Source organism: Bactrocera tryoni, chromosome 3 (genome assembly GCF_016617805.1).
Source record: "Bactrocera tryoni isolate S06 chromosome 3, CSIRO_BtryS06_freeze2, whole genome shotgun sequence".
Classification (NCBI taxonomy): Eukaryota; Metazoa; Arthropoda; class Insecta; order Diptera; family Tephritidae; genus Bactrocera; species Bactrocera tryoni.
The window spans coordinates 11761438-11783078 of NC_052501.1; the positions used below are offsets into that span (position 1 = coordinate 11761438).

Below are 21641 nucleotides of genomic sequence, written 5' to 3' on the forward strand. Positions count from 1 at the left end.
CATTAATTTATTGAACACAATTATTTCGTAGCAATAATTTTTATACCCATACCCACTACAAAACTCAACGCCACTAAGTGTTGCATGAACTGTTAATTGCCACTGTCACAGTTGGTGTGAAAAATCTCAAATGCTATTTTGCCGCACCCCATGGCCACAAGCAGCGCTGAGCGTGCAACACATACTGTGTGTGCCACATTAGCCAACTAACCAAGCATTAATTGTGCCACCAATTGAAGGGCGGAAGGGGGTGTGTAGTAGTTAGAGCAGGCATTCCTACGTAAACGTCAACATTTATTAATAAATCTATGCAGCTAAGTGTGTGTGTGTGTGTGTGTGTGTGTGTGTGTGTGTGTGTGTGTTTCAGTGGAAAATCTGTATAAATACTGGTGTCCGCATCAAAACCAGTAAACAAAACGGAATGACTGAAATGCAACTGCGCCTCAATTTGTCTAAGTGCTTCGTAACGATCGTTTGCCGAACTTTATTCACGCATAATTTGTCTTAATTATAAGTGGCAACCATTAACAATCAGCGATCAGCTGTCCATTAGCTATTGCCAATATATTTTGCGACTAAGTGTCGTTGCACACATGCTCATACATACAAAATACATGCTTAATTGGTAAATGGCTTGGAAGAGTAGTGGTTTCTTTGCTCTTGAGGCGTTTGTGTCGCAATATTTAGCATATTAATTGGTGGAACTTTTATATGGGTTATATTACTTATAAGAATTTGTTGATAGAAACAAGTTAAAGGCTTGGTTCGAGTCACGCAATCCTTACGCATTACTTGTGGAATTCAATCACTCAAATTGTGTAGAGTTTATGGAGTAATAAGTTAAAAAGTTGTAGAAAATATATTTTAGAAGGCCGTGTTCTTATGGCCTACAAACTTTTCTGGCCATCAATAAAAAAGGTGCATTTTAAGATACTCAAAAAATTGGATACCAAAATCGCCTTCTCCTCCAGACGGAGATCATAGTAATTAAAGGAAGTATTCTTGTTCTGATAAAGAGGTTGGCTACAACAAGAAATATATTTTTATGTACAGATGGCCAAATAATTTTTAAATCATTAAAATCAGATTTCATAGTAAATATTAAAAGAATGCTCTTGATCTCTTAGAGGATCTAGCATCCAATTTCACAATAAACCTGCAATGGATTCCTGGCAGCTGACAAGCATATGAATTAGCCAGAGCAGAGCCGCCCTACAATTATAACTCGATAAGAAGGGAATCTATATGCCTCTGGCTACTTGTTGATACTTAATCAATAAACATGTTATAAATATAGCTGAGTCTCGGCGGAGTCAGTCCCTAACTTGCACAACAAGCAGACAAACGTCATGAATAGAGTATGGGCCGTACACGCCGACTATTAGAATTCAAAAGGAATGACATAAGAATCCTGATATAAGTGCCAACAGGTCATTATCTAATAAGTATGCTAACAAACTCAAAATATGAAAAATATAAGCTCTATCTTAGAAGCTGTGAAGAAGAAGAGGAGAGAAGAGAACATCTTCTATACTAATACAAAGGTTTTTTGGTGATGTTTCTGAAGTTGTAGAAATTTTTGAATTGATGAACTGCATCAGGAGCACCAGATGGTTGAGACGAAATATAATATAATGAGAGGATTTTAATCCTGGTGGTTTTACAGTGGCTTCCTAAAGGCGTAGTTGGGTCGTCAGGCCTACCTAAGATAAGAGTCTCTGTAAACGGATTTTATCTCTTTATAGTATGTAAGAATCTTCAAAAATTATCGTGGAACTCGCGACTTGGCTCCCAAGCCAATGTTGACAGTCATAAATTCGAAGTCGTAGATAATTTCGTCTATTTAGGAACCAGCATTAACACCAACAATAATGTTAGCATCGAAATCCAACGTATAATAACTCTTTCCAATAGGTGCTATATCGGACTGAGTGGGCAATTGAGATGTAAAGTCCTCTCTCAACGAACGAAGGCCAAACCTCTATATTTCACTCATTATTCCCGTACTACTATATGGTGCAGAGGCATGAACGATGACAACATCTGAGGAGTCGGCGTTAAGAGTTTTCGAGAGAAAGGTTCTGCGGAAGATGTACGGTTTGTTTGTGCATTGGCAACGGCGAGTACCGCAGTGGTGGAATCGATGAACTATGCGAGTTATACGACGACATTGACATACTTAGTTCAGCGAATTAAGAGACAGCGGCTACGCTGGCTATGTTGGCTAGGTCATATCGTCCGAATGGATGAAAACGCTCCAACTCTGAAAGTATTCGACGCAGTACCCGGCGAGGAATACAGAGGAAGACCTCCATTCCGCACTTGGTATCTCGAATTGACACCAAATTGCGAAAAGAAGAAACGACTGGTGCGCTGTTGTTAATTCGGTTATAACAGCGTAAGCTGTGTACGCAAGTAAAGAAGAAAAATATCGAAGTCCTACTAGCAAATAACCTGTGAAATAATATTAAGACGAATAGCTCCAGTCCATTATTGGCTTGGCTGATTTGAAATGGAAAGTTGTGTCAAGTTTAAGTGAACTTTTCCTAGTTGGTTCGCTTTCTTTGCTCTTTCTTTTGATAGGAATTGAAATAAGCTTAGCAACGAATATTATTAAGAGAGATGAGGTGCCCAGAGGGCAGTAATAAATTATCAAATTTCATAAAATTTTAGTATAGACCAAACTTTTCAACATCTATATAAAAAATAATTAAATTAAATCAAATACAAATTTTGTAGGAGTGAAATTTATTAAAAAATAATGGACTTTCACCACACTGTCTGTCCTCAACAATTTCACTGATTACTATTTATTAAAAACTAAAAGAGCAAAAATATATAAATGAAACATAGTAACAGTGTCATCAGCAGCAATGTCGTCGGACGCTCTTCACAAATATACATAGTGTGTAACTACGTGCAACATAAGCGTCCACGGTGGCCGTTGCCGTTGGTTTCACGCTTTCAATTTACTACACAGGAAATCAACGTAGACTCTAATTGCCTCAGGCATATTGCTCTTGATTGGCCAGATTTGTGGAAAGGCCAGAAGAGATACGAATGCAGCATTTTATATACATATATACATATTTGTATATGTGTGTGCGTTTGTTTGTATCAAGCAGTTTGTGTTTGAAATTGCCAATTGGCTACTGTAAGTCAATCTGCACTAGAATAACAACAACAACAATAACTAACAAAATCGGTGTTGCTCAACGACTGATAAAAATTTTTATTAAATTTCTTGTTATTGCATGGGTGTGTTTGTGCTTGTGGCACTTGTTGCCTTGGTTTGCAACCAACATTTTTTCATTTCAAAATCGACCATAAGTGGACGTCCAATGAATTTCGTTTTTAATTCGCAATTTCCCCCGCGCGCCTCCGGCAAATTAATAAAGCGTAAACAGAAAATAGTTTAATCGACTCGCAACTGTCAACTGCAAGCGTAGCCGGCGCACAAAGCAGCACACACACAAACGCACATACATATCTGCCAAGAGTAAATTCAACAACCTGTTCTTTATGGTTGCAACATATTCGTTGTTATTGCTTTTTATGATGAAAAGTAAAACTTTTTTATGTTGCCCCTCAAATTGTTGCATGTTCAGTTCACAAAAGAAAAACCAAAAGTTTCGTAATTATTTTTTTCGAAATTAATAAATGTTTTTGCCACTTATTTGCAACAATTTGATGCATGAGGCAAGTGCGCTGACTTGTAAAAAACTTTTAATAAAACATTTACAACAAAGGTACTCACCCGCCGCCCCGCTTCGTTGTTGTGCAAATTCATTAGACTACGTGCCTTGGCCGCAATGCTGTTCTTCCATTTGCCAGCACCCTCACTACCGCCATCGGCGGCCGCGCCGTTCGCTGTGGCGTCTGCTTGCTGATCGTTTGGCATACCGTTGATGGCGCGTTGATTTTTACGTCTTCGCTTGCGCTTGCCGCCACCGCCGCCCGCATCCATATTGAACACCTTTGTGTTTAGAATTTCGCGATTGATTTTCTCCTAGCGACAACAACAACAACAGCAACGTCAATATTAATACACCGCGTAGGGAGTTGCAAGTTATGCCATGCAATATGGGCAGAACACAGGCGCAGAGGCGATGATGCGCAGCATGAGGAGATGATATAAAGTGATATAAACATCGGCAACAACATCGAAGTGGCGCATGAAAATACCATCCGGCGATATAAAAAAGTGTATAAAGAGAAAATGAAATATGTTGTGAAAAAGTGAAATATTCAAGTGTGTTGGTGTGTAATAGCGGCGATGTTAAGGTAGAAGCACATAAAAAGCTAATAATAAAATCTTACGGATGCAGGTGAGTTTGAGAATTTATCTACAACAAAGCTGTGTCCGGCCGCGCGATGTCAATAAAGGAGGCTACTAATATTAACTTGGCCCCGGCAAGTGTTATTGCTATAAAAATAGTTGGGGCATAGTGATATTTAGTTGAGAGCCATTAAGGAGCACATAACTCATTACTAAATGCAGCGTTGAAGTTGGAGCAGTCGTTAAAGTAAAGAGAAATTTAAGTACTTCGAACAGAGCCGGAAAATTGTTGAAGTGCAGTGGAAGTGTGAAGTGGATAGGGTTTTTCGCCGGAAAAACAATACTTTTTTGAGGCATGCAGAAGTTTTGTAAATTTTGCAAGAAACTAGAAAAAACGTTTACTTCGGTTTCATAGGAGCTATAATACCATTCTCAAATAGAAAAGTTTTCATGCAAGAACTTGATTTGCAAAACTTCAGATCGATATCTCAAAACATGGGGGACTGGGCTAAACCAACTCCGCTTGTCATACGCTGATCATTTATATATATATATATATATATACATTATGTGACTACCCTTCGGAGGTTCGGCGTTATTATCTTAAATAGTTACTAGTTCTTTGTCGGAATTAAAAAAAAATAATATTGGGTAGTCGAAAAAATCTTTTCGTATTTTGACAACACATACACATACACGTAAGCCACCAATGAAATTCGTAAAGTTTACGGAGACGATGCTGTATCAGTTCGTGTAGCACAACAATAGTTCGCTCGCTTCTGTTCTGGAAATTTCGTTGCGAAAGATGCACCTCACATCACTAAGGAACTTTACATTCATCATCAAACTTTTGAACCAGTTAAAAAAGGCTGGCTACAAAAATAAGCTGGAGGTTTGGGTACCACATGAATTGTCTGTGAAAAGTTTAATGGAATGAATTACCATGTGCAATTCTTTGCTGAATCAAAATGAAATCGAACCATTTCTGAAGCGAATGGTAACAGGAGATGAAAAGTGCATCAAATACGACAGTAATATGAGCAAAAGATCATGGTTCAAGCGTGGTGAAGCTCAACAAATGGTCCCAAGGATTGATGCTTCGAATAGTTATGCTGAGATTTGGTGGGCTTTTAAAAGAATCCTTCACTATGACCTGCTCAAGCCTGGTCGAACGATTGATTATACATTTTACTGTCAACAACTGATGAGATAGAAGCAAGCAATCGAAAAAAACGGCCAGAACTAATCAACAGAAAGGAATTCATCTTCCATCAGGACAACGCTAGACCACACACATCTTTGATGACTCGGCAAAAACTGGGAGAGCTTGGCTGGGAAGTTTTGATGCATCCACCATAAAGCCCTGACCTTGCAGCATCGAACTACCATTTGTTTCGGACAATGAAAAACTCCCTTAATGGAGTAAAGTTGGCTTGAAGAGAAGCCTGTTAAAAATACTTGTCGCTGTTTTTCGCTGAGGAACCACAAAAATTTTACACTGATGGAATAATCTCTCTAGCGGAAAAATGGCAAAAAGTGTTCTACCAAAATGGTCCATATTTGGTTCAGTAAAGTTAATTATAAATATAAAAAAAAAAATTAGTTGAAGTTTGATTAGAAATACGAAAAGACTTTTTCGACTACCCAATATATCAACATGAGCTGAGTCGATTCTGCCATGTCCGTCTATATATACGCGAACTATTCCCTCCGGTTTTTTAAATATCGATCTGAAATTATACGATATATCTACTATACGAACTGTTCGACTTCATGCCTCTTGTAGTGCAAGCTTTTTCATTTTGAACGTGTATGAACGAAAATCAGCACTCATCCTTTCCCAAGACAACATTTTCGTAGAGAAAATTTTTATTCACTTTGAAAACCTTTTAAATTTAAGATACTTATAACACACCAACACCCTGTATTTGATTTTATCCTAACTTCACTTGAACTAAACTTTTGAACAAACAAAGAAACTTTGCGATGCCTTAAACTTGCTAAACTCCACTAAGCGCTCCATGGTCCCCTTGCATAAATACCGCCTGCTAACTATTTTGCTCCTTGCCATATGCACCTGCTGTTTCTGCACTAATGAACTTTTCCGCGCGCAGCTGGGCCTTCTGTGACAGCAATTATGTAAGCTCACAAGGCGGCGTGTCACTGCTAAACGAATTACCCGAGTGCACTCGTCATTGTCGCCCCGATCCTAACCACCTATGTACATAAGAACGCCGTAACGCCTAACTACCAGGTGAAATCGAACCTCAGCGGAATGCATGAGCAGCGACATTGTTGTCCAACAAGCATGCAGCCGTTGTATATATCTACTCAACTAATGCACTATGAACATGCCACTTGGATTAGTAGCAGAGCACACGCCTCGTTGGCAACTATACTACCTGACCCGTATTCTTGCCACGACGGCGGCACCTTCAACGACACCGGTTCTGTTGTTTATGAGCTTCTACTGTTTGCTTCACTGCTTGCTGAGGGCTTACCTGCAATTCCTGCATTTCCTTGCCCTGCAATTTCGAATTGAGTATTTCCTTTGTGATACGCTCCTGCAACTCTAATAAATCTTCCGGTTTGATGCGTCTAGCCGCTTCTTCTTCGGAGGAGAAGTCAGCATTAGCGTCGCGGTTTGATTGCTGCCTGTTGTTATTGCCACTATTGCTGCTGCTGCCACGGCTCGGCGCTGATTTTTGTGCTGTTGCCATTGCCGCTATTCGCGTTGTTGCTTGTGTGTTGACGGTGTCCTTAGAGTTGGTTAGCGTTGCTGTTGACATGTTGGTATTATTTCCCACCGCCTGCGCCTTGTCCTCGTTGCTGTGTTGATTGCCATCAAGACTGACAGTTTTATTGGATATTTGTTGCTGCTGCTGCTGCTGTTGTTGTTGTTGGAATAGTTGCTTTTGTTGTTGCATGTTTTCCTTGTCGCTGCTGATATATTCATTTTCGCTGGCGAACGCCTCTAATTGTGCTACTGGTGGCGCTGCAGTTGTTGTCGTCGTTGTTGTTGTTGCAATCGTTTTTAGCGTCGTTGTAGCCGACAGCGAAAACCCGGCTGCAGACGCGTCATCAGCTTGCATTGTTTGTTGCACTTGCTGATTGCGCCGCTGATGGAAGCGGCCGCGTTTGCGCTCCGGATTGCCAGCGCCGCGTGTGCCGCGCCGCGTCTCCTTTTCGCGCACATCAATGAAGTCGACGGCGAATCTGCAACGAATAGAGAACAAAACAAACGAATTAGTTTATGTGAAAATCCGAACAACTTGCGCGCCGCTGCAGCCATTTACGCCTGACTTACGCCTACAATTGCTTATGTGCAAACACACACACCTACACACATATGTATGTATGTGCAAGTGTGCTTGAGTGTTTATCAACTCCTCGACCTCATTTGCTGTCGACAACTTTAAAATTCGATTTAATTTTGTTGCAAAGTTGTTGTGTTTCATCAACCGGGGAGCGCGCATAAGGCACGAGAGGAGGGGAGCGGCGCATAGCATTTAAGAGTCATGAAAATCATGAAAAGCCCTTAGGGACGCATTGTGGCATGACCTTTTGCGTCACGTTGTGGCATAAGCTTGCATAATAAATTCAACGAATTTTAAGGCCCCACCACACAGCGCGGCTCAGCGCTAACCCCACGCGCCGAAGACGCAGCTGGAAGTGCGAATACACAGCGCTCACACACACACCACCGTCATATATTTAAATACACATATAACATATGAGTGTGTTGTGGCACGCCCTCTAAGGATAACGGTGCGCGCTTTACGCTTAATTGCATTTGTTTTTCTTATTGCACTTTGTTGTGTTTACCCGCGCCCACATTTACATATTGCCACAGGCGGCGTTTAAAAGCCCGTTGCGTGCATCCCTCAGTGGCATCCACACATGCGTACACGCGTCTGTGTTTGGGCAACGCCGCTGTTAAGTGCCAATTTGGGGGTGTTGATATTAATACTTGTTAGCGGCAGCAACAACAAACACAACAGTTACTATGACGTCAAGGCGCGACGGCGGTGTTGCTGCTGGCACAAAGTTCAATGTTCCGGGCGTTGCTTACATTAAACATATTGTATTTATACCCAACCATGTGATTTATACGCAAGGGGTAATCATATTACCGGATATGAATTAAAATTACTGATTTTCCATTAAAAAGTTTTTGTGATTTCAACAATTAGGTGCAAATGCTTTGTGCGGCTAGAATTTAGTGTGAGAAAAGGATGATTAGCATACTCAAGGGATACTATTTTCACATTTATGCATTGAATTCTATAGAAAACAAATATTTTTTTTATAAAATTTCATTATTTTGGTACAGTGCCTCTTCAAAAATTTATAAACTTTGCCATTTTCTTGTATTGCACATAGGATATTAGTTGGTTGGAAATACGAGTATAATATTATAGAGGACTTCAAGGCTTAAGTTTGCTTGATATATTATTTTAATCAATTCCCTCAACACTTGGGTCTTCGTTTCAGAAATAATAAAGCTTACTCATATTTATTCGCCCAAAGAACATCAGCATAATTTTCATTGTAAATGCAGATAAGCTTCATCAAATAAATTATCATCTTAAACTTGTAGTAGACAGAACCATATAAATATCCGAAAAAGTAGTTACTCTAAGCAGACGGCTTTTTAATGAAGTTATTTTTTTATGGTGTCGCAGATTACACCGGTCAACAAAAAAAATAGTTTTTTGGGGTTTCTGTTCTCATGCTTGAATTCTGGTATATATTTGGGGTTTAATACGAGAGAGTTCATATGAGCATAAAAGAAATACAAAAAATATTCACTTTTAGACAGTAATTTCTGTTTATCACACATCTTGAATAAAAACGACTCTTGTATATAAAAAAAGTTTTCTAATTATAATCTACAGTGAAATTGTAGAAAAAATATAAAAATCATCGAAAAATTGCTCTAATTTCTACGAAACCAAACTTTAACCGGAAAAAAAAATTTTTCCTTATTTTTATCATGGGAGAAACTGAAATTTAACATGTAGATGTCAGACCCAAAAATCGTGTTGACCGGTGTTATCTGAAAGTTTTGAAAAGTAATGCTCAAATTTGAAATGTTTTCGGGAGCTCCGGCCTTTTTAGCTTATCCTTGAACCTATCTATCCATTGTTTAATCGAATTTAACTTGCTACATGCAGTATGCTATGCTATAAATGAAACGAACTGTCCAACTTTTACATTAACGGAAAACAAGGCCTTTTCCTTCTTGGGTTTATGCATCACGAACTACTACACTTATCTGTCAAACGATCATTAAGGAAAGAAACAGACTGTCGCAAGCTATATTGCTATCATTCTAGCTGTTAGCTTACATTTTGCAAAGTTATGTTGAATAATGTCCGAACAATAGTTATTAACCCGCTTAAATACAAGTATATACTATCTGATCAAAACCGACCCGGACTAAGAAAACAGTTACACTTTCACGTATTTTAAGGCATTACATGGGATTACGGGTTTAAAAAAGTAGATTTTTTCTTATTGTCTTGTTAAATTCTCCAACACTTCTAAAATATTGTCCTAAATTTTTTTCAAATTGATCCAAGTAAAGCGTTTTTCTCGAATCTGTGCTTTTGAAAATGGTTGGCAAGATTTCTCGAGTACTATTAAACCGATCTTCATGAAATTTTACACAGTCCGTTGAGATACAATTTTTAAAGACTTCAAAGGAATTAGAAAAGGCTAAGATTTTAGCCAAAACTCGCACTTTTTCTTTTTAGATGATTCCTTAAGGCGTTACCCTTCATCGCGGACGCATCTTTTTTCCGAGGGGGACCGGAAATGGCGTCGTAATGGACGAGCTTAAAATATTTTTTCCAAAAATTTCAGAATTTCTTTCTTAATAGTGTATGTTTGTTACAATAAAAAATTCAAATAAAATATTTAATTTTTCATAAGGGAAAGAAATTGTTGAAGAAATGCTGTTTTTTGCCTATGAAACCCATTTATTATCGCCTTCAAAATACGCTCCTTTTGCTTCAATAAAGGCAAGCCAACGCTTACATCAATTTTCCATTTGTTGTCTCACCTGAAATGGAATACAGTTGGTGTTTTGGTTTCTTCGGCCTCGACTCATATTTGGAGCTCAATTCGCTAGATTCTTGCACAGTTTAAACGTCATATTTTGAAACCGTCTCGTCTCAAGCAACAATCCAACTGATGGTTGTAGGATCCTCAGCTCCGTTGTCAAGCATCTCTTTTGCGTTCTCTACTCGACACCGTTTTAACAAAAGATTCGGGAATTTCCAGCATTGACACTCGTCATACCCGAAACATTAACCAAAATGTGTTGTGATATTCCATAAGAGATGTTGAGACCCTTTGCAAACTCTCTGATGCTAACTTCAGAGGTTAAATGAAAAAAATATTTATCAATTCGGTTTGCGCGCAGTTTATATGGTTCAAATTTCTTCAGATCGTAACTACCATATTTTCATAATATGTTATTTGGGTTTCATTAAAAGTTTTATCTACTGATCTATTGTATATACTTCTTTATAAGGTTTGCTACTATACTTCACTCTATGATTTATTGTATCTTATTGGGTCCGAAAAGGTTAAGGTCCAGTAAGAAGTCTTATGATTTGCTTTTGAGATATTAGGATTGATTTATAAAGAAGCAGTGTCAACACAAATAGGCATTGTTAGATCAGTGCGCATATCTCATACCATTTTGCTTTTAGCTTTGATCTATCAGTTGAAAAGGTTAGGCCCTTAATTTTAATTAGCGGCTGTCTTTGGTAGCTTGATTTCTTGGTCGGAAGACATTTTACCCTGTTTGGAAAAAGGACTGAACTTCCGAACACTACTCTAGAAGACTGAGAACTATGTTACTCTCGTAAAATGGACGATTTGAACAACAAAGTTATTTAAGTGGAGACACACGTACATTAGTAGTAACGCTTCTGATTTCTTATATACATAGCTAATAAAATTAAATTAGTTGGCTTTCAAAATTAAAACTACCAATTACTGAAACGTAGCCAAATATTTAATCTCACTCCTTTCAAACAAGATTTACATTTATAATTGCCGAAATAATCTATTTCAGATCATTATAAATTATTCCAACACGCTTCAACTCAAAAAGAATTTAAAGAATAATAAAACTAAAATTAGTTTTCTACCCCCTCAAGCCGAAGATCAAATCAACCTTACAACTTTGCAAAACAAGCCCGAAAAGCGCAGAGATAACATCAAACTAGTTCAACTAAGTTTGGTAACCACACAACTTGTCTTCGCACAACTTTTAAGCTGCAACTTTGCTTTGTTTCAACGCAAATCACAAACAATTTGACACGCAGGAATGGCGTTGGAAACAATGCGAGAAGAAAGGTCGTCGGTTTTCTTTGCTCCTTTTGTGCCTTTTGTTGTTTTTAAGAAAAAGGACAATTGCAATTTTACACTTGTGCCGCCGCAACAGATTTCAACACTCACACTAATGGCTTATCAACATTTCCGCACGCCTGCCTTGCTGCCTGCCTGTATGGCAGAGACTCATCCATTACCCACATTTACTACTTACAGTGCAAAGAACTGCTCCAATCACTCCAACAAATTAACACCCCCACTCACCACCTACTGCCTACCCATTCCTCCCGCACAAACAGTAGTAAGCATTAAGGAAATACTCGTTACTACATATTACACATAGCTATTTATTTGCAATTGCGCCACATGCCGCACCGCTGCAAACGGAAGTAGTGGTAACATCAGGTTAAGTGCCGGGATTTGCTTCTATGCAACATTACTTACACTTTACCCTAAATGTGTTCGGAATACACACACGCACACACTTGTATCGCATCGGCGCGCCACACAATCAAAAGAGAGCCAAATAAATAATAATAAAGAATGCGTAAATAAAAGTGTGTAAAATAAGTAAAAAGAAAGCAACAGAACTGTGATGCCGTGTTTTATGGGATTTTTAGGTACTGTGATTTTTTGATATAACAAAGAAACTTAGACTTTTCTTCTCATTCTTTCGCTAAGCATAGCTTTTTGTTGATTCAAATAAAACAGATACTTAAAGAATATTCATGCCAATGATATGTGGTAACGACCGTATGGAAAAAGTATTTCGAGAGGCACGCTTTTAAAGTTTTAAGTAGCACTTGAAAAATGGACTAGGCTCTTTCTTATTCCATATATTCATTTTAAAAAGCTTGATTGCAGTTAAAATTTCAATTATAACCGAAAGCTATCAGGTTGCTTACCAGTTATGTTACCGTTAATTTGTGGTAAACAATACCTTTATAGCACTTGAAAAAAGGGGTAGCCTTTTAAACAATCACTTCTCTAAAACTCACCACTTTGGATATTTTCATAGCACTTGAAAAACGGGCTAGCCTCTTATTCTATATATTAATTGAAAACAAGTAAGGAAGGGCTAAGTTCGGGTGTCACCGAACATTTTATACTCTCGCATGATAAAGTGATAATCGCGATTTCATTATACGTCGTTTATATATTTTTCAAATACCGTATTTTTGTAAAGTTTTATTCCGCTATCATCATTGGTTCCTAATGTATACATATATTATACAGAGAAGGCATCTGATAGAATTCGAAATAGCGTTATATTGGAAGAAGGCGTGGTAGTGAACCGATTTCACCCATATTTCGTACGTGTCATCAGGGTGTTAAGAAAATATTATATACCGAATTTCATTGAAATCAGTCTAGTAGTTCCTGAGATATGGTTTTTGGTCCATAAGTGGGCGAGGCCACGCCCATTTTCAATTTTAAAAAAAAAGCCTGGGTGCAGCTTTCTTCTGCCATTTCTTCCGTAAAATGTAGTGTTTCTGACGTTTTTTGTTAGTCTGTTAACGGACTTTTAGTGATTTTCAACATAACCTTTGTATGGGAGGTGGGCGTGGTTATTATCCGATTTCTTCCATTTTTAAAATGTATATAGAAATGCCTGAAGAAAACGACTCTGTAGAGTTTGGTTGACATAGCTGTAGTAGTTTCCGAGATATGTACAAAAAACTTAGTAGGGGGCGGGGCCACGCCCACTTTTCCAAAAAAAACTGCGTCCAAATATGCCCCTCCCTAATGCAATCCTTTGTGCCAAATTTCACTTTTATATCTTTATTTATGGCTTAGTTATGACACTTTATAGGTTTTCGGTTTCCGCCATTTTGTGGGCGTGGCAGTGAAGCCGATTTTGCCCATCTTCGAACTTAACCTTCTTATGAAGCCAAGAAATACGTGCACCAAGTTTCATCATGATATCTCAATTTTTACTCAAGTTACAGCTTGCACGGATGGACGGACGGACAGACGGACGGACAGACGGACGGACAGACGGACGGACGGACAGTTCAGACAGTCCGGATTTCTAAATCTACTCGTCACCCTGATCACTTTGGTATATATAACCCTATATCTGACTCTTTTAGTTTTAGGACTTTCAAACAACCGTTATATGAACAAAACTATAATACTCTCCTTAGCAACATTGTTGCGAGAGTATAAAAAAGGTTAATGCATCTAAAAGCTCAATTATAACCAATAACTATCAGGTTGCTTACTGGTTATGTTACAGTTAACTTTTTGGCGAAAAATACCTTAATTGCATCAAGATCGTACACATTCCATTCCACGGGTTAGAAAACAGTTTTCCGCGAATACTACTATATATAAGTCAACGGATTGAGCTCCACTGACCACGATAACCAAATTGACTATTCGAAAGAGTATTATGTCTTCTAATATGTACTCATTAAGAACTGAAACTAACACGAACGACTTCCTCTTGCTAGATATCATAAAATTAGGCTTTAAGTCTCTAAGACTTGTGAAATGCAAAAATAACGATGGATTTCATGTACTAAATCGAAGTGGCTTGCAGAATTATAATTCTAAGCGAGAAGGGGAAGGTCGATTTATCGAAGAAATTCGCACGAATAGTCAGAGAGGTATTGGATTTCTAATAGTTTTCCAAAAATGGTTAGCTTTATGGAAAAAGATTTTCAGAATTTTTTTGAGAAATGTTAGGCTTATAGTTATATTTGCAGAAACAATGAAGCTTTCACAAAACTCTTTCATAATTAATAATTTCACAAAAACAAGATCAATACGGTAAGCTAAAATACAAGGTGCGTTCCAATGTAAACAGGGCTATTAGCGTCCCCTGTTGGCACAAATTGACTGACGACCAAAAATTGCTCAGAATCCAACATTCGAAGGACGATTATTTGACCAAAAATCACATTTTCACCATTAACCACTCCCCGTATTCACCTGATATGGCACCGTGCGACTTCTTCCTTTCGGAGAAATGCATTTGCCCATTAAAAGAAAGCGTTATGCAGACGTAGAGGCCATTCAAAAGGCTTGCACCGGCACACTGGCGGCCATACCGCCCAACGAGCAAAAACACGCGTTCGCCATGCTTTTGGACCGTGCAAAAAGCTGTGTTGAAGCAAAAGAAGACTATTTTGAATAAAATAAATTGATTTTCAGAAAAAACCATTTGTTCTGTTTTTTTTTTTAAGTCCTGTTTACTTTAGAACGCACCTTGTAGTATATATCTAAAGATTTTTGACTTCGCAATGTAAGAAAAAAATATACATAAATTAGTTTTATATATTAGGGTTTCCAATACACAAGTAATGTAAACACTCGCAATTGGGAAATGAAAATAGCCTTAAAACAAAATGTCAAACAACTTCTGCTGCTCCATACTTCTCAATGAACTCGACCACCCCTGCAATAACGCCTCACCTACCGCCTTTCCATTTAGCACATTTCAAATAAACGCCTTCGCTTTCACTCACTTCAATGAGGAATTCTCCTAGGTGCATAGTTCATTTAGGATTTGAAAGACATTGCCGCCGCCAGTGTTTGAAGCTGTAGCAAAGATTATGAATGGCTTATGTGGCAGAGAGATTGCGAGTTCGGGTAAGCTTGTTTTACACCAACGGCCACAAGTGTTGTAAGTAAAAAACAAAAAGCTTTAACCCAAGTAAATAATATTGGATTGAAAGGAGTTGGAGGGTGGTGAGGATATGAGAGACACAATGCCTCGGCAATAACATTACACGCATATGTTCTCATTGTTGCACACCCGAGGCTTATCTGGCAATGACTTGTTGTTGTCGAAGCACGAATAATAAAGTGAAATAAAGAAAAAGTATGCGAAAGGCAATAACAACAACTGTTGATAATACGAAGCGGAGACTATGAGACCCATATACCCTCAACAGACGCGGGTATAAAAAACTCAACAACAAACGGTAAACAAAAAGGCGCACGCAGCCAAAGGCTGCAACAACATAAAATTATTACAAAAAACGGCACTGCAGTCGAGAGGAGCACAAGTGGAAAGCTCTGTGGGGAAGAGGCTTTTAGCAGTTACACTGCAATGGGCAACAATTTGGCGCAAATGAATATAAACAATTGTTGCAAGTGTGGTAAAAAGAGAATATATGTGCACATAAATGCAAATTAAAGCTGCTTTAAGCCGCAGACAGATTTTTATACACACACATACATATATAATGTACTTTATATACAGAGATCATTCAGTGCTACCTTTAAAAGCTTTGCGGCCGACCAAAATGGTTGGTGGCTCGAAATAAATCTTAAAACGAAAGTGAAAATGAAATCGCAAATGAAAGCGCTATAATAAAGATTAAATATTGGCAATATTTAATTATTGATAAAGAATTTCTTTGAAAGCTGAAGAACGTGTAATTTATGTAAGAAACCCACTAAAAAGTTATATAATCAACAAGTGAACTGCCATTACTCCTATTAAACTTTATGTTGCACGTATTCCACAGCATCGATTGTTGCAAGACATTGTCGTGCAACTGCAATTTTCCGGTAATAAATAATCCAATAGTGCGTTGCAAAAAGCCAAATGCAAAAGAAAACTCAAAACTATTTAAGACAGACATAGCTACGATTACAAATTGTCGTATGCGCATTTCCAGATAAGACTAAATAGTTGCATGCAACTTTTTATGCAACCTTTATCAACAACTACTTACACAAAGCGCCCTAACAGCATCAGCGCGTATTTTTCATGCCAATACTGGCTGACGTAATAGCCGCTAGCGATATGGAGCAATTTTGAGACAACTACATACATACAAAGTATATGCAAGAACTGCTACTACACACACAAATATACATCTCGTGCATTCCTTCGCAGTCATCTGTTGGCAAAGTTTGTCGTCGGCGCCATTTTGCATTGGCATCTGCGACGGCACAGGCAAACAGAACTTTGTTGCAAGTCGTTCGTATAACAAAGCTAGCTTTTAAGAAGCACAAACACGCATACACTTAATGCAAATATACTTGTTATAATGTATGAGTAACTATTTTTTAGTACTACACACTTTAAAATGGCGCCAAGTAGTAATTCATATCCATACATACATACATATACATATCTATTAAAGTAGTATAAATGTATTTCAGCTTATGTTTGTGTATACGAGCCAACTTGCAACTTATAAGTTGCAAAAGCTTATCGCTTTCCTTGCACGGCATTAGTGGAAGCAATTCTTGACATGAGGCAAATTGGATTTCCAAAGTGGATATCGTTTGATGCAACTTCTTTTATAGGTAGTTGACTTGTTTGCATGCATTCAAGCGTATGTACATATGTACATATGTATGTGTAAATCCCTTCATTGTAAAAAGTTAGTTTTCGATTTTCTCTCAGATTAGCATTGCGATCTGCATAGTTTAGCATTGAGTAGCTGTTTTTTCGCCGAAAAGGCAAACACTCCAAGTTGCGAATTTAGACTGCCGGATTTAGTTGGGGTAGCTGTGGGGCTTTAGTTTGTTGGAAAAGATTTATGCAATTGTTGTTGAAGTTAGATTTAATAAGAAATAGTTAGTATTACTGAATGTACAAGATGACATTTACACAGGTATTGCAATTCTCAAATTTCTCCTGCTGATTTTAAACTTTTTTTATATGAACAGCTTAATTTCGAGGTAGTTGAAACCCGTTTCTCATTTCGAAATTATAATTTCATAGAATTTGTATACGCATCAATTTTTTTTAAATATTCTGCAGAGTTCTGTACAAAGTTAGCTTATCCGGATACTGAAATATTTCGGAGTTGTCAAATAGTTAATTACTTATTTGCATAAATTTATAATGAAACCCATTATAAAATTATAGAAATATAAAATGTAGCAATTTTTGTAGTTTTTTAATTCCGAATTTTTCGGATTTGGTATTTTGTCGGAATTAATACTTCATAGTTGGAATTAGAATTAGAACTCTGAATTTGAATTTGAATACGTATACATTTGTTTTAATATTCTGCAGAGGATACTGAAATATTTCGGAGTTGTCAAAAATTCATAATCAAATTTATTTTAAAATTATAGAAATACGAAATGCAGTAAATTTTGTAGTTTTTTCATTCCGAATATTTCGGAGTTGATATCCTTTTGAAATAATATGTTGAAATTTCGGCAGCTACTAATTTTATATTTAAAAAAAATCTTATTCAAAATTATTTTCATATTTTCAAAATCATATACGCCAACTTGGAACTACGGAATTGAATAATAATTTTTTAATATTCTGCAGAGCTCTTTTGAAAGTTAGCTTATCAGAAAACATAAATATTTGGGAGGTGTTAAATAATTAAAAAAAATAATTTCACTAACTTCGTTAATTGCATAAACTCATAGTCAAATTTGTTAAATTTTTTCTAAATATATAATGTAGTATTTTTTTAACACCGAATTTTTCGGTATAATTTTTTTGAGAATATCAATTTAGAATTTCGCAGTTAACATTTTTATAATGAAAAAAAAGTTTTATTATTTTCCAAGTTACAAAATCATATATGCCAACTTAGAACCCCGAAATATTCGGATATTTAGAACTTTATCATCTTTGATTACTATAACATAAATAATAGTTAATGTTTTATCCACAGAAAAAATAATCAGTTTATGTTAAAATAAATCGCAGTAATTACACTGTGGAACATTTTTGGGATTATTGTCTGGGGGGTTCCAAGCCTAGGTGATGGTACTAGGTCAGTATAGTAAAACCCTCAAAGGGTTTGGCGTTCGTATGTGTCAGTTTTTTTATGACCTTTTAAATTTTTTCATCTTGATGTTTTTTCACTTAGTTGTAACATTTTGGCAAAAACGATGTTCGAAATTTTTCGGAGTTTTTATATTCGGAAACAACATTTCGCGCACTACTACCTCCGCTGGTTATTAGTTTTCTCTTGAAGAATAAAAATACATAATTTAATTTAATGTTACTTATGACTTCTCAAGTTTTGAAACTCCAAAATTTTCAAATATTGTGAAATAAATTACTTTCTCGTACTATAATATGAAATAAATTTCGATTCTAATTAGTTTATAAATTTTTTTGCATTCCGAAAAAAATTCGGAATAATATTTTTTCGGAGTAATGTTTTTTTCGGTAATTATTTTTTCGAACGTTCCTTTACCTTAACGTATGTCGGCAATTTTTTTACAAGTCGACTACCATTATCCGTCTTCAAGGAGCAACCAAAACAAAATCCGTTACTAATGTAACCTACATTTTCTCAGAAGTCATCTGTATAAAAATAAACTGTACATATATGACATGTTTACTTCAACTATGTAGCATACTTTCTCGGAAAATGAAACAGAAAGTGCTTTAATATATACATATGTTATAAATTAGTCGATAACTTTGTTAAATATATATAATTATCTTTATATACACGTACATACATATATTCTTATCAACTTCATTGATAAGTCACTTATCTGTCAATGATAAACAATTAGTTCTGGGTGCTTACCCTCAAATCAAAAGTTACTAAGAAAATATATAAGGGTATTATTAGAAAGCTTCTACGGCTTATCAGATTATTATCTCTAAAAACGCTCCAATCAAATTGAAATTATCACATCCTAAATAAGTATAAAAAGCAGAAGAGCTGGACAAAACTTTATTACTTAATATAACAGCGCTTGAAAATGAAGATTGTCGTGCAAATTTGTGTGCTCTTCGCACTTTGCGCTGTCGCCTTTTCTTGGAGCTCGACTTGGGGTGTACGCAATGCCACTGATGTACTCTTATTCAGTAAGAATGTATTTCAACCAGCTATAGCCAACAAAGTACAAATCGTTTATTTTGACATACCCGAAACGGTAAGTAATTTAACAGACAGAACTACTTATATTCTCCTTCAATTTCTTTATTTTCAACATATTTGTTTTTTTACTTTTCTTACTCACTTCAGTTGGAAAGCAATAACAGCGTAATCACTGCAATATATTTGCAAGACCAGTTCAAAAATAGTTCGGGTCCGTCGAACAACTTATATTACGGTGGACCTGGTTGGACTTATGCCTCTATACAGATGAGAACATATACTAGTATTGGTCTAAATGTTACTTTTGTGGTTTATGGAAAACAAAGAAGTTATTTATAAATAAAAATACCACATTGCACAAAAAAGGTTTTCTTTACAAGATATTAAGAAAAATGAAGGCTAGAGCTATCTTTTCAGTATTAGACTACATTGTGTAAATTTTGGAAATTTTTAAAGACAACAAACGTATGGTAAATTAGATGCTCAATTTATGTTCAGTTAAGTGTTAGTATCTTTATTACTTTATTGTAAATGAAAATTATCTGATTTATTTTACAACGATTTATATCGACAATGAACACTTATTTGACATTGATTAAATCTCGCTTGATACTTCTCAATGTACCTTTTGTTTATCTTAAAGAAGACAATAATTATTCTTAAGTTTACTAACTCTTTCGTTTACCTTTAGCGGTGTCAAAAACCCTTATAAAGGTAAATGGGCAAAATGACGCTAACAATAAAGTTTTTGACTTTTTTCATACGATATTTAGTTATTTCAGACTTACAAAGACAACAATTTTGAACGAGCAAAATCCCGATAGTTTCTTATACTTAGATACTACCTCATTTTATCGAATATGTACTGCTAGGAACCAGTATCCGCACTCTCATTCAATGTAAGTAGTTGAATGCCATGGTTATTCATGAATAACTTGTGGATTTTCTTCGCACCAGAATGAACGGTTACGGTTACGGTTTATTTACCGCACTACTCAGATAAAAGTGAAAATCATCGGAGGAGATGATTTTCTTTAAAAAAATCATTATCTTTTTCCAGTTGCTGCAAGGCAAATTCAATACATTTACGGCGGTGCAATGCCCTCAATTCTTGACTGAGAACAATTTTATTAGGCTGCAAGCACAAATCTTTTCTCAAAATCCGCCAGGTTGTGGTTGAGATAGTAGGGAGATAGTATTCCCGTTCCTTTTCGAGATAATTGTCTGAAAATTTGGCGTGAAGGGATTTTTTCTTTTTTTGTCTTCTTTTATATTTTTCCTTTTTTTCTACATTCATGTTTTATGAGAAAAATAAAACTGTACAAATATGGGCACTTAAGAATTTGATTAAGCTTAACCCTAACCACATTTTTGCTTTGGCTAAATATTGGCTCTGACCCTAGCTAACCGAAAGAAATCAATTTGAAACAATCTCTACAATTTATTTTATTTTATTGCAGTATCAGTGTACAAAGGTGAATGTTAGGAAGCCCACTAAAGCATATTTATAGTCTTTTGTACAAGTATGTATTAAGAAGTATTGAGCCACCGCAATATGCAACGCAATTCATAAGCAAAATTGATTGGACACTCAACAAATGCGACTCCCACCCAACGGCCTAGCCAGAAAGAACAGAAATCGTATGTAATACTAACATATTTATGGCACGAGAGTGCGTAAGTGGCTGCTTAGGCCTAAGCATGCAGGACTATGATTTGTCTACAAAAGATATTGCAACTGAAGTTCGGGCAAACAATATGCGGTTAACTGTAAGTGATTGTGGGTTGTTTACCCAATCTATTAGTGGGTGGGAAAACGTGAGCAATAAATGTTGACAGTGAAGATTATATGGAGAGAGAGTGTTGCAGACTGATTAGTAATAGTTGCAATATGTTACCGGGGGCCCGTTGTACACACATAAATCGAAATGTGGGCAATAAAATTTGCGAGCAAAAATGTGCGACTAAACAATGCTTGTGACATTATTCTACGACAGTTATATAGAATAGAACCACAGATGTGTGTCCTGGCACTAAAATAGAAGATAAATGTGCATGTGCGCACTCCCCTAATACTAGTAATTTAAACCACAAAGCCACTGTAGATGCCAGGCCACTTATGTGCAGCAGTGTAGAAGCAACCACAGCAAACGTTTGAAATGCAACGGAGCCCTCACTTTGTGTGAGACGGAGGCACAAATCGTAAACAGTCACCTTTGCCACGAATTGAG

The 21641-nt window shown here is 36.7% G+C and overlaps 2 protein-coding genes across 2 annotated transcripts in view; one reads left to right on the forward strand and one right to left on the reverse strand.

Annotated features, from left to right (window-relative positions):
• Positions 1-21641, reverse strand: part of LOC120770240 (protein Wnt-5) — a 164702-nt gene that overhangs the window by 11622 nt on the left and 131439 nt on the right. The window contains exons 5-6 of the mRNA XM_040097538.1: positions 6781-7495; positions 3758-4009 (exon numbers count right to left, since the gene is read on the reverse strand). Coding sequence (XP_039953472.1) covers positions 3758-4009; positions 6781-7495 — 967 coding nt within the window. The remainder of the gene's footprint in view (positions 1-3757; positions 4010-6780; positions 7496-21641) is intronic.
• Positions 19286-19772, forward strand: LOC120770243. The gene is made up of 2 exons (XM_040097541.1): positions 19286-19465; positions 19558-19772. The coding sequence occupies exons 1-2, from the start codon at positions 19292-19294 to the stop codon at positions 19747-19749; spliced, it is 366 nt and encodes a 121-aa protein (XP_039953475.1). The 5' UTR covers positions 19286-19291; the 3' UTR covers positions 19750-19772.